General features: G+C 32.6%; 1 protein-coding gene across 3 annotated transcripts in view; it reads right to left on the reverse strand.

Moving 5' to 3' along the window:
- Positions 1-15122, reverse strand: part of LOC145277036 (vesicular glutamate transporter 1-like) — a 766656-nt gene that overhangs the window by 219439 nt on the left and 532095 nt on the right. For all 3 annotated transcript variants that reach the window (XM_080128665.1, XM_080128667.1, XM_080128666.1), the window contains one exon: positions 5783-6086. In XM_080128665.1, coding sequence (XP_079984791.1) covers positions 5783-6086 — 304 coding nt within the window. The remainder of the gene's footprint in view (positions 1-5782; positions 6087-15122) is intronic.

Consider the following 15122-nt stretch of genomic DNA (forward strand, 5'->3'; position numbering starts at 1 on the left):
CTTATCGATGTTGCCACGTTGTCCCTCCAGCAAATACTCACTTTCAGAAATAATCAGCGAAACTCACACTAACAGCAAAATAAAGCCTAGTAAAACGTAATATAACGTGATTCATATGAAAATACTCTTTATTATGGTATCTTATTTATAGTCAGCAAACTTTAAATTAAAATAAATCACAAGCAAATATTTCGAACATATAGACGCCCGGTTCGCGTGTATACGGCGTAATCTGGCGGTCCAATTTTCACAAACTCTGCACATTAAATTAGGTTGTACTCCGGCAATAACGCGTTGAGTGTTGCCTATCAAGCCTCCTATGGTTTGGTTTATTAGCATATATATGATTCTTTACATATCGCCCAAGAAAATAATCTAATGAGGTTAAATTGTACGAACAAGGTGGCCAGTTGACAGGTCAATTTCGTGAAATCATTCATTCATCAAATGTTTCAGTAAATTGATCGTTTAATTTGCAATTTGCAAACGCTGCCCGGGTGTCAGTCTTTTGATGAATTGCCAAACTAAGCTGAATAAAAAAAAATGGTTGTCGCCAAATTTACAATAAAAAAAAATTGTCAAAAAAGCTCCCTGTGCTTACGAATAGTCCAATAAAGCCATACTTTCCTCCAATACTCCTTAATATTAACCAAGTCTAACAATTCCAAACCTTTAGGGACAATAACGAATCGACACAGAGCATAAAAAATTGATTCGAAATAATCTATATATTTTTTCATCTGTTCCGAATACTAGCTTAATTTAATAATACCAAACCAGCATTATTTATCTATTTATAAGAAAGTCGAGATTAATTCGAAGAAACTCTCAATGTTTCGATTTCAATTTCTGTTAATGGCATAATCTTGTTTTTTTTTTAAAATTTATAATTTACTACTGACGTAACATTTTCTAGTTTTAAAAGTAGTAAATATCGTTGATATTCCAAAATAAGCCGAATTTCGCAATCTATTTATTACGTTAAAAACATGTGAAGGAGAGACGGACTAAATCTTTATTGATATAAGATTTTCTTATTATTTTGATTGCTTGTACTACCATTATCGTCTTGAGTGTTATTCTCACAACGTTTCGCTTGATGCATCCTCCGACCTTCTTCAGGTGTATCTTGTCCAACCCGGGGATCTTTTTCTCATTCGGGAATCTGCATAGATTGTGAACGGAACCCTTTAGTTAATCTACCGACTAGCATGCCCTCGCTCAGTCAACCATAACTAGGTAGAAGTCCTAAATTATTCGCGTTTGTGTTTAGAGTGTCGCTCGAGGATAGAAAAATAAAATAAAAAAACTAAAGTAGTCCGAATAATAATAATAATAATAATAATAATAATAATAATAATAATAATAATAATAATAATAATAATAATAATTAAAAAAAAAACTCATCTAAAAAATTGAGAATCATAAGATTTTCTTATTCAACAATTTTCATGACGCTTGACCGTGTTAGTTAGAAAACTATTTTATTGAAAAAAATAAAAAATACACAATTTATTAAAGCTATAATTATTTTATCAGTGTAACATATTAAGATCTATTTCTAAGAAAATCTAAATAAATCAGAGAATATCAGCTTAGGCTGAAGCTGTCAATGTTTCAATCTCGATGTCCGGTCATTGCACTCACTTAATTTGTTATGAATTTATTTATTATTGAGGCAATATTTTCTATTTCTTAAAATATTAGTTAATATCCTTGATATTTCGATCAATATAACAAATTCTGCAATTTATTTATTACTATAAAAATGTGATTGATTGAAATGTTGTGACGAACAGAAGGATAAAATCTCTATTTACATAAGATTTTCTATTACACTTTTTACAGCCAGAATTTTTTTCACGCAATAAATAAATTTTTAATCATGAATTTATGTTCTTGGCTAAAGGAAAAAAAAATCACCCAAATGCTGAATCATGTACAGACCTTGGAAGACCAGTTGGGCTGAAACCCATTAGAGTAAGAAATATTTCCTATACATATTTAAAACGCCTTAAAATACAATTTGCCGTTTAAGGGTTAATATCCGCAATTGGATAATTTTCTTTTTTCAACTATAGAAATATATATTTTTTTGAAAAGCAGCTTGAAAGTACAATTTGGCGGTTAAGGGTTAACTAATGAACTTATGTAGATGAAAAAACTTATTTTATTAAAAAAAACAAACAAACAAACTCAAGTGTGACAGACAAATCATGTTTATTATAGAGGTGTATGAGTGCTTCTAAAACTAATTAATATGTGACGTGCGCATGCGCTGATCGCTGTACACATGTATACCTGTCATTTGTCCCATCCGTTTCCATGGCGAAAGATACAACAAAACTAATCTTTATCCGATTAATAACAGATCTTAAGTGCAATGATATAATCGAAGTGAACTATGCACAATGGCGGATCGATGCGACTTTTTGTCCCCGATGACAGGATGAACAGCATATCGACAACCGGATGTTGACAAATTGAACAATGAGGTCCAATCGGTGCCCGTGTCACATGCGACTGCATTTGTTACTCAACAGATCTTTTGTTGTTTTCGTTTCTCTTCGATCAGGCAATGGCTTTCGTAGCTTTTGTTGAGATTGCCGTATTATTTAGTCTTGTTTTCAGTTGATCGTTTCTTTCGCTTTTTATCGAATAAATAGAAACCAGAAAAGAATATTTAATCGCTGATTCTGTTTATATTCAATTTGACTATAGGCTGATCGATAATAGTGTTTCTCCCTCTCCCTCACACACACACATTTGTGTGTGTGTGTGTGTGTCTGTGTGTGTGTATAACGTGTCAGACAATTACTCACATCAAAAACCAATATATATATATATATATATATATATATATATATATATATATATATATATATATATAACTACTTAATTTACTCACATAAAATTAATATACGAGAGTATAGATTTATGCGTAAACTTTAAGTAAGTGCTAAATACTTAGGTAAAGCTAGTAGGCAATTTATAAAATATATATGGCGATTAAGCTACACTGAATATTCTGCGTTTCATCCACTCTAGGACTCCTCAGGCTTATGCGGCTGTGGATGAAGCGCGGAATATTCAGTGTAGCTTAATCGCCATATATATTTTATAAATTACTATATATATATATATATATATATATATATATATATATATATATATAGTAAGTTATAAAATATATATGGCGATTTATATATGTAAAATAAAATATACATGGCGATTTATATATATAAAATATTTATATATATATATATATATATATATATATATATATATATATATATATATATATAACTACTTTATTTACTCACAAAAATTAATATACGAAAGCCTGAAGAGTCCTAGAGTGGACGAAACGCGGAATATTCAGTGTCGCTTAATCGCCATATATATTTTATAAATTACTATATATATATATATATATATATATATATATATATATATATATCATATATATTTATATTTACACACATAAGATATATTTTTTTATATTTAGAAAGCCACAATTCGCACATGCATTGTATATATATGTATATATATATATATATATATATATATATATATATATATATATATATATATATATATACGTCATAATCATGTTAATAAACCGATTCCCATCAGATCACCCAAGTTAAGCAACGTTGAGCCTAGTCATTACGAAAATTAGTGACAAATTTTAGAACTCCAGGTTTTGTACGTAGGAGGACATTGACACCTCCCTGCAAAAGTTGCAAAAACCCAACGTCGTCATCTCCCTTAATGAGGATATACATGTAACTGGGGACCGTTTGTGAATTTTATATTCCGACGAAACTGCCTCGACCTTTGTAGGAAGCTGGATGATCCCGCATTAGAGTAAGTGACGTTTCACACATACATTACTTAAATATTGTTGTCGCGCTGTTGAAGTCCGTAGATGCTGAAGTTCGTCTACTCTAATAATATTTTCTCTCGGGCTGATAGACTTTGAAATTCCCTCCCTGTTTCCTTCTTTCCTGACTGTTTTAAATTGCAGACGTTTAAATATAACGTGAACAGATATCTCGTCCCCTGTTAGACATGATCGGAAACAGTAACTAAGTAACTATATATATATATATATATATATATATATATATATATATATATATATATATATATATATATAATAGTAAGTTATAAAACATATATATGGCTTAAGCCTGACGAATCCTAGTGTAGATGAAACACGGAATATTCTGTGTAGCTTAATTGCATATATATTTTATAACTTACTACCTAGCTCTACCTATGTATTGATCACTGTTGAAGTAAATATTTAGTTTACGCATAAAATTATACTTTCGTATATTAATTTATGTGATTAATTAATAATTATATATATATATATATCAGTATATATATATATATATATATAAATTATTATAAAAAATAGATAAAATCCGAGGATATGAGATTAAAATGGAGGCAGACAGACCAAGAGGCTCGACGTTCCTCCCTTCTTATGCGCCTCTATTTTAATATATATATATATATATATATATATATATATATATATATATATATATATATATATATATATATATATATATATATAGTCTGATGAATCCTAGCGGGGATGAAACGCGGAATATTCTGTGTAGTTTAATTGCCAGATATATTTTATAACTTACTACAGGTATATACATACATATACACACACACACACACACACACACACACACATATATATATATATATATATATATATATATATATATGTGTGTGTGTGTGTGTAGTATTCCGAGTTGTACTGAGTTTATATAATTCAGTAATCGTTCACATACCAATAAATTTTAAGCTAAAAAGAGATGACTTAAACTGTAAGCTACAAAATTATCATATTTCATAATTGAGCATTCATATATTGTTTTAACAAAAACCAATTCATCAAAGAATGGGTTGATAGCAACAAATAGTTTATTTCATCGTTAATTACAATTGTTTAAAGACTATTCGGACAAATTCAAACCTTATGTCGTTTGAAAATTTTCTCAAGCACAGCCTTTATTCAGACTTATTGAATAAAAAATACGTTAACAATGAAACATTTCTCTAATAAGGAAAAGAAAACAAGCGAAAATATTTGCCTATATCTCATCCTTGCAAAGTATTTTTTCAAAGATTTATATATTTACCTATTTTCGTATCCCCATTCAAAAAAACTTCAAACAAATTATCATACAACGTTACCACTAATTAACTATACCTATTTAATATGTTTTTATTAATAATATTCATTGATTTCTTAAATTAAATTTCTTTATTGAATCGAAACCTGACCGCCCATATGACAGTTGGAGCTTCTAATCGTTGCGATATTCGGCTGCTGCTATGCGGGCAATGAATTAACAGTGTTTTGCCATTGTCCAAATACGTAAGCTATTTTTATTCATACGTAAATCTTGGCGATATATGCATTCATGTGTCAGCTAAGACTTTATTACATGTCTAGTATTATCAAAACACTGACTGAAAAGACGAATATTAGTCTTTTCAGAATTTTCTCTGGCAATTACCTGAGGACACTGACACTTAAATAAAATAGCTGAAACATGTGTGCAAATATATAGTCAAAATATTTGTATGAATATAAAAATCATGCAATATTCCCGTATTCTTGGAATTATTATTTTTTATGTTAGTGTATTATGTAGAAAAGAAAAACAAGATGAGTTGAAATAATTTGGATGTGTCACCAGAAAAATTGATTGATGTTATTAATATCGAGACAAAACGTTATACTTACGCGGACCTCTGTAGTGTTTGTGCCTGAATCAATGTCTGTATCATTGTTTACCATCATAACAATCGCAACACCCATGTTACATCGGATACCAAATGAGACAAGAAAACCCAAACTGCTCAAAATGGCAATTAGGTATCGTTGTTTATATTCAAAGCAGTGGCACTTGGGGGCAGGAATCGGAGGTAGGGGCCCGGGCATTGGTATAGTCTTCCTGGGCCCTGGCGGTGCCTCATCCTCACCATAGGTTTCGTCCAGTTCGTCATAATTAACCAGATTCTTTTGGTCCTGTCCTTTTTTAATGAATCTGAAAGATAAAAAAATATAACTGTTAATGATATACTACAAAAAGAGGGCTGAAATGAAAAATTGTTTTCGAAAATAATAGATATTGTAAAAAAACATTCAAGTAAAATTTCCATCATTTTTCCAAATTAGTTGAATTTTGTACACACACACACACACACACACACACACACACACACACACACACACACACACACACACACACATATATATAAATTTTCAGAATGTGTGAGGATATAATTATTTGCACAGTCAAACCACGTCGCAGCACATGCACATATAATCTATGAAAGCCAACGAACCGGAAGTCTAAGACTTGAGTGTCGGTCTCATTTGGGATCATCAGTTGAACCCATCCCAACTTGGCATTTAAAATATGAATCTGTTGCATGCGAGTCGGGTACATTGCCAGTTGAGCAGCCGCACCACATACAAGAAAGTCTATTAGCTAAAAGATCAAACAAACCGCAGCGAAATCCTACTATGGAATTTACCTACTTCATCTTAAAAAAGGAGTATTTATTTCCAACCACTGAGAACCCAAGCCGACGTCTCATAAGAAGGATGTTTTACACTCGCCAGGTCGTTGCCACAGAACAAGCTAACCTAGCGAGCAAATTAATGTTAGAATTTTCAGAATGTGAGAAATGATATAGCAGCACACATAAACCATGAAAGCCATTAAACCGGAGTTCGAATATGTTTAACTGATGATCCCTAATGAGAGCAAAACTAGAGTCTTAACTTCCAGTTAAGTTTAAAAATATATATGGCAATTAAGCTATACAGTATATTCTGTTTCATTCTCGTGAGAATTCGTCAGACATACTATATAATTCGTGGGAATTTGTTAGGCATAAGTCTGACGAATTCTCTCGAGAATAGAACGCAGAATATTCCGTATAGCTTAATTGCCACATATATTTTATAACTTACTACCTAGCTCTACCTATGTATTGAGCACTGTTGAAGTAAGTACTAAAAATTTTACACATAAAATTATATTTTCGTATATTAATTTATGTGATAAAATGAAGTAGTCATATAAATTTATATATATATATATATATATATATATATATATTTGTGTGTGTGCTTAAAGAGTATACTAGGATTCTAGAAGGGATGCGGTTTTAGCGTCCGTTAAGGCGGACATCTTAGACATGTTGACGAAGTAAAATTTTAATGTAACTTATACGGATGAATTGACTAATGGTCATGAAAATTTTTGTCTGTCATCGTATTTATAGTTGCAAAAATGGTTCTCGTATCGCACAAAAGCGTCGCTTACTATAATCCTGTTGCTTTGAGTATCTTATATTTATGAAGATACCAAGTATGTGTACAGCTCACTGTATCTTAAACCTATGCGATGGTAGGTGTTGTTGGTTATCAAATTGCGAGTTAGAATGTAATTGTATGTTTATATACAATTACATCCTAAGCTTTCAATTTGATAACTAAGTCAGGTAACCTTTTGAATCACCAACAACTGTACATGCAGCGAACAAAAAAGTACGCAAGGAGTGATTTAATTATCACGTTCCATACAATCATTAAAACAAATAAGATCTCTGTGATATCTTCTGTAAAAGTCTACCAAGCCTAGAAGGTCATATCTGCGTCTCTCACAGTGAGGTCTTACACAATTTTACGAATAGAAAACGAAGTAGTGAACATTCGAAAGCCAAGTATATATTTATTTCTACTTTCATAATAATTTATTTTGTTTTACATGTGTTTCAGAGATAGTTTATATATTCTTCATAAAAAAAACCCCAAAGAATTGGAAGCATTTTATTTTTTCATTGGATTAATGAGGAAAAAAGTTGTTGAAAAGAAAAGGTAATCCTTAAAAGTGTAAATGCATTTGTGCCAATAGAATATTTTTTTATATACATGATAAATATATATTTTCATAATCGAAAGTATATATATATATATATATATATATATATATATATATATATATATATATATATATATATAATCTGATTTATTTATGGTTTCTCCTCTTCATTCATTCTTTCTTTCTTTCTTTCTTATTTCTTTTCTCTCTTATTTCTTTTCTTACATTCTCTTTTGCGTATTTTCCTTTTCTTCTTTACTTTGATGAAAAAAAACCCTGCGGTCTGCTGTCTATTATGTCCTGTGGCATACGTCTGCACCGACGGAGGTTAGCAGTAATGCAGTTGGTTCTACACAAAGACTTCACCACTATAAAAAATAATTTGTGTGGATTTCTGAGAGACGTAGTTGCTGTGGCGGAACCTTACGCGTTGAAATCGGCGGGATATTCTGATATTTGTCGTTCAATACTATGTGACTATCTTTGTGACGAATCAAAATTAATAAAACTTAATTCCTTAAGTTTCCGTGCGAATTCCTGGTAGTTTTGAAGTTTAAGTTCAAAATGTCCCAGACTCTGTTAGACTGATTGTCGAGAACGTATACTTGACTGCTCTTAATTGCTGTAAGTGAGAATTTATAACACTAGATATACATAGTAATGACAATTTAGACAGGAATATGAAATAAGAACACAGAAAAAAGTTAAAAATGGAGAGGATAATATTCAATTATGAATGAAGAAGTCTTTCGAGAAGACAAAGAACGTATTTGAGGCGTGACAGTATGCATAAATATGGCCGAAACAAAGTAAATGGGACAGAAAATATAATCAAGTGAGAAATACGTCATTGAACTGAAGGAGGAGCGAGTGATAGTAAAAAGAAATTCGAGGAGGAGGATGGAATTGAGGTTGATGTAGATGAGGCAAAAGGCACGTCAGAAGAGTTATGCGATTTTAAAATAGACGAATAGGTTAATTGAACGAATGACGGGAGAAAGAATGCTGGGGCGTAAAATGTCTCTTGTAGATAAAAATGATAAAAATACTTTGGTTTAAAAGTAATCCGTTGAAGTTGTACTGAAAGAAATTGTTTTGGACAGTTTCCTGAAATATGCATTTAATTATATTTTTAGACTAAAAATATGGCTTCAGACTTCTTTGGAATTATTTTTGTTTTTCCTTCTTTCAATTATTTTTCATACGTTCACGTATATCTACAAGCTGCTCTGCCCTTCGCTCGGTTGGGCAGTCGGTAAGTAGGCCGGTCTGTAACGATAAATTTTGAAAAAAAGTATTTTCACTTGTTTGTACTGGTTTATTTTTAAATAATATTTACAGATACGACCACACATCTATATATGCATGTTAGTTACTCGTTTTCTCTGTCAGTATGTCTCTCTTTTCTAGAACGCTATTTCCTATCACAAGACCATCCGTCGGTTGTCATGCGTAAGTTCAAAATAGAATTATAAGTTTGAATCCGTCTGTCTTTCCTCTCTCTGTATATATATATATATATATATATATATATATATATATATATATATATATAAGGCGAGGTGTTAATAATTATAAAATTATCAAGTTTACATAGGGGGAACATAACTAAATCCAATTTTTTCATGTACGATCGTTTCGGAAACAATATCTTTATCTATTCAATATTTACAAATAAAAACAAAAGCATCGAGAAATAATCAAAATATTTGAGGATATCATTGTTTTAAAATCCAAAATGCTGCATTTTAGATTTTAAAACAATGGTTACAAATACCAACGATATCTTTTAGATTTACAAAAAAATATATATTCACCAATGAATGGTTTGGACACCGAGAGACCTCCTTACAGTTTTTCTTTTTAAAAACACGTGCAAACACTATCTCACAAATAATTAACGACTAAATTAACTTCGATAAGCTTGTTAAAATGTTTTTGGTGTCTCCCCCCCTACACCTTTTATGCTGATGAGGAGACGATATCTGGAAACATTGTAATTAGTTCTCAATGCTTTTATTTTTTTTTGTAAATATCGATTAAATAAATGGATATTATTTCCAAAATGATCGTGCATAAAAAATGGATTTTTTTATGTTTCCTCCTGTGTAAACTTGATAATTTCACAACTATTAACCCCTCACCTTTTCTATATAACAAAACATATTGAGATGTTCACAACTGCAATGTTTCTTCAATTATATTTCACCTTTTATTTATGCCAATCCTTTGTGAAGCTCCTTGTAATTACAGAGCATATCACAAATAAATGACGAAACTCTGCATTCAAAATTTCAAGTTGTTGGTCATCCAACAGTTTATTTCGTTAAGGAAGTGGACATGCACAATGCCTGGCACAGATGTTTTGTAGCAAAAAATCATTCATTTAATTATTATATTAATTGTCATTTATTTGTTATATATATATATATATATATATATATATATATATATATATATATTGTGTATATTTAGGCAGCATTTTCTCATTTAGACAAATATTATTGAATAGCACGGAGTTATTCTGTTTTACAATTCTACTTTTTATCTTCTCCAATCTCCGAATAGTCCTTTTTGTGTTCTTCTCGAAATTGTATATGTTGGATCCATAATCGTGAGCACTTTCGACAGAAGTACTTCTATCATCCTCTTTTTTTTACACAGTGATCACCACTTATCAAGGCCCGGAAGCCACTCAGGGATAAGGGTTATTGCAAGTACATTACGTTAGTGTGGAGATTTGATGAAGTGTTTACTTAAGGGGGCGGTTCATTAGGAATTTGTTAACGTTGGACTTGAAGACATCCAAGTTGTAGTCCGGTGGGAAGCAGGCAGACGGAACTAGGCATATTGTAGAAATAAATGTAGAAATTGTTTTTTTTTAAATTACTTATATATACATTTTTTCATAGTCACGTGGTAGCTTGTTACAAGTTAGGTGGACGGACTTTTTTTTTTACATATATTAAATACATTTATATTTACAAACACAGACATATACATATTCAAAAATTTATCCCAAACATTTCAAAACGTTCCGGCTGCACTCATAATTAATATTTGGGATAAATAATTTTATATATATGAATTTGTTTATTTAATTGTGTTATATAACGGTACGTCTTACTTGAAGAGATCTTCTGTGTGTGGCAATGTTCCATGATATATTTCGGGGAAGCCCTTTTCTCAAATTATTCAAAGCATGCTAGATGGAAAGGTCCTTTCATCTTGCATGCCTTGGATATATTTTTGTAACAGAGCTTTAAATAAATTGCTAAGTCAAAGTTATGTTACACAGTTTCGAAACAAAAACAAAGAAAGACCTTTCATATAGAAAATAAATCACAGTACGATGTATTTTTTATTTATCAACTATACACATACACGTATACCTTTGTTCGCCCAAAACAAGATATATTAAAGCGTAAGGTACTACTGTGGTGAAACTAGATTTCCAGGAAACCAGGGTGATGAGTTAAGCAGTAAGATGTTTGTCCACATATATGTTGGTACGATCAGACTGTGGGAAATAACAGTTCTATATCTTTATTAGTACTAATAGTTCGTTTATTGTCAGAATTCTTTGGAGGAGATAAGTGGTCATAGAAAGGCATACGTCACAGTACATAACAAATACATCGAATAATCATCTCCGCATTTTTCTATAATAGAACATAAAAAGTCAAACATTTAAAGGTGTTGCTTGAAATAAAGTCGAAAAAACTCGCTCTTTTTATGCACATTGAACAACATCGTGCAATATTATTGACTGGCAATTATTCGAATTTGATTACAACTTTGCAAAAAAAAAAAAAAAAAGAAAGAAAAGAAAAGCATCTGATATTTAGTGGATAAAATAAAAACAAAATGATCGAAATTTCCAAACCACTTCTCCAAATTATCAGCAATTAACAATTGAGTGAGTCATTATCGAATTGGTATTCTCTGCTTATGAAATAGAAAGCGGGAAGAGGGGAAGGATCAGAGGAGGGAATAACGTATAAAACACGTTAAAAACAAGTTAAGCAAGAAAATAAACAAGAGGAAAAGGAATAGTGATATGCGTGTTTTGTGATAATGAAAGAAAGAGATTCAGATAGAAAGAGATGGATATATATATTATATATATATATATATATATGTATATATATATATATATAGAGAGAGAGAGAGAGAGAGAGACAGGGGGATGGACAGACAGACAGAGACAGAGTATGAGACTGGAAAAGAAAGGCGATGAAATAAATGCTAAATTACTGAGAAATAAGTAGAATTAAAAAGGAAAATATCGTAGAAATACTAGGAAGGGTTAAAATAAAATTAAATCTAAAGACATACAGAACGAAACTGGATAATAAAGAAAGAGAAATTATGAGAATAGAAAATAGAGAGTAGGAGGTAGTAAAATTGACGTTAAAAAGTAAGAATGTAAACAATATGTCAGAGATTTTTTTTTTACATAGGCATCACCACATTATCAAGGTCAAGAGGCCACACAAGGATAAGAGTTATTGCGTGTACAGCAGAAATTGGACAACATAATAATCATTAGCAATGAAAATTTGGTAAATTTGATAACTTATATGGAACGGCTCATCAAGAACTTATTTACGTTAGACTTGAACACAACCATATTGTAGTCAGCCGGAAAGCAGGAAAACGGAAGACAATTCCACAGGGGTGCAGTTCTAAAAAAGAAGCTTTGTTCATGGAATCTACGTTTAGGTTTAGGTACAGATAAAGAGTGGGGGGAATTATTGATAGTGTTTACAGCTAGACGAGTGTTTCTTGTGAAAGTTAGGCGAGGGGGGACTATAGACTGAAGCTCAGTCGAACACTTTCTATGAAAATAACGATACATCAGAGACAAACTGGAAACATCTCTTCTGTGAGATAGAGGTTGCAGGGAAGAGAAAAGGACATCTCCTACGAGGCTACGAAGTCTATTTTGAACTCTATCAAGGCAGGACAAGTCCTTTCTAGCAGCTCCTGCCCAGATGTGGCAACAGTATTCCATCTTTGGACGTACTTGGCTCTTATATAGATAGAGAATTGCATCAGCAGTGAGATATCTACCGGATCGATAGAAAGATCCCACCATTTTTCCAGCGGCCTTGGCAACAGATTTGATGTACGTGTTCCATTTAAGATCAGGAGTAATGGTCAAGCCCATAAGCTTGTCAAAACTTGAGGCCTCCTTAAGACGAGAGCCATTCATTTCAATTGATGCCAGATGTGGATCAGAATGTTGATGATGTAAAGAGAGAAGCTTGGTTTTAGATGCATTAAAAGTAACCAGCCACTTCTTTCCCCATTGTACTACGTGCTCAAGATCAGAGGAGAGAGAATTGGAGAGAACTTGGTCGTTTACTGTCTTAGATGTGCTACTATAAATGGTAGTGTCGTCAGCATAAATGTCTACAAATGATGTAAGGATGTGATTTGGAAGATCATTAATGTAGATCAGGAAAAGAGTTGGGCCCAGGATAGACCCCTGAGGGACACCGGCATTAATCTTGTGAGCTTCTGATTTTTGCCCCTCAACTACTACTCTTATGAACCTATCAGAAAGAAATGATTTAATAATTGAGAAAACATTCCCAGCTATACCAGAGATCTTATGAAGTAAACCTTTATCCCATACCTTATCAAAGGCTTTAGATATGTCAAGAGCAATTGCCCTAGAAAGGTTGCCTCTGTCGAGAGATTTGCTAATCCTATGAGATATAACTGTAAGCACATCTGCTGTAGATCTAGCAGAACGGAAACCATATTGAGTGTCACTAAGAAGGTTATTTTTGTTGAGATGGTTGATTACTTCTGTATTTAACACAGATTCCAGCAGCTTACTCATGACGCACAGGAGACTTATTGGCCCGTACTGAGAGGGGGATGAGCGATCACATGAATTCTTAAATACAGGGCATACTGATGAAATTTTTCAGGGAGATGGAAAACTATTCTCCTTAAGACAACGTTCAAATAGTTTTGTAAGTATGGGCGCTAGTTCAGGTTGAAGTTTTTTGAGTACTATAATTGGAATACCGTCAGGGCCAGTTGCTTTTCTGGAATCAAGGTTTTTAATCAAACTTGGCAACATCACGTACAGATATACGTATATCACATAGCGTATGTTCTGATACAGGAGGAAATATTGGGGGTTGGCGGCCTTGGTCGCAAAGGGTAGAATTAGCTGCAAAGTTCTTGACAAAGAGTTTGGCTTTGTCTGATGCTGACGAGATTACCTCAGGTCCATTGATAATAGTTGGGATGGAGCACACGCTTTTGTTCAGGATTCTGTTTGCTATTTGCCAAAACTGGTGGGAACCATTTGGACTTAACGGATCGAGCGTTCTTTATTACTTTCTTACAATGGTTGCTGGCAGTCCTTAAAGCGGCTTTAGTTTCCATACATCTATTACGTTGGAAGCAGTGGAAAAAGTGATTTCTGTGCACAATGGCAGCAGCACATTCTGGAGAGAACCATGGCTGGCTGTTAGGTTTTTGCTGAAACCTTTTTGAGGGTATGAAACGGTCTATACCTACAATTAACCATTCCGTCAGGTCTGATACTATAGAGGACACATCCTTTTTAAACATGGAATGCAGAGGTAGATCAGATATAAATGTACGGAAGCTATCCCAGTCAGCCTTAGTGTATCGATATATTGTACGATGGAGAGGTACGTCTGGGGACTTATTACGTTTCATTTTTATCTTAATTGATACAACAGAGTGGTCGGAAGATCCAAGAGGCGACAGAACAGAAACTGAACATAGTTCAGGGCAAGTTGTGAGAAAAAGGTCTAGTAGGCTCGCATACTGGCCGTCATTGTCGGGCACACGGGTGGGTTCCTGAACAATCTGAGTGAGGTCATAGACAATGGAGAAATCATGACAGAACCTCCCCTCATCATCGGTCTTGTTTGAGTGGGTCAACCATTCGACGTTGTGAACATTGAAGTCTCCACATACATGAATGTTAGCTGAAGGATAAGCAGATAGGACTTGGTAAATTTTCTATGATATGCTTTTAAAGATAGTAACTCCGCTGTTGTAGGGGCGATAGAGAGTAAATATAAATGCAGTAGTGTGAGCTAAAGCAACCCGGAAGCACATATAGGGTAAGTTAGGATCTTCCCTGGAGATGTCCCTACCACATGGAAAGCTATCTTTAATATAGGCACA

The sequence above is a fragment of the Euprymna scolopes genome, chromosome 5 (assembly GCF_053919585.1).
Source record: "Euprymna scolopes isolate OS-2025 chromosome 5, ASM5391958v1, whole genome shotgun sequence".
In the NCBI taxonomy this organism is placed as follows: domain Eukaryota; kingdom Metazoa; phylum Mollusca; class Cephalopoda; order Sepiida; family Sepiolidae; genus Euprymna; species Euprymna scolopes.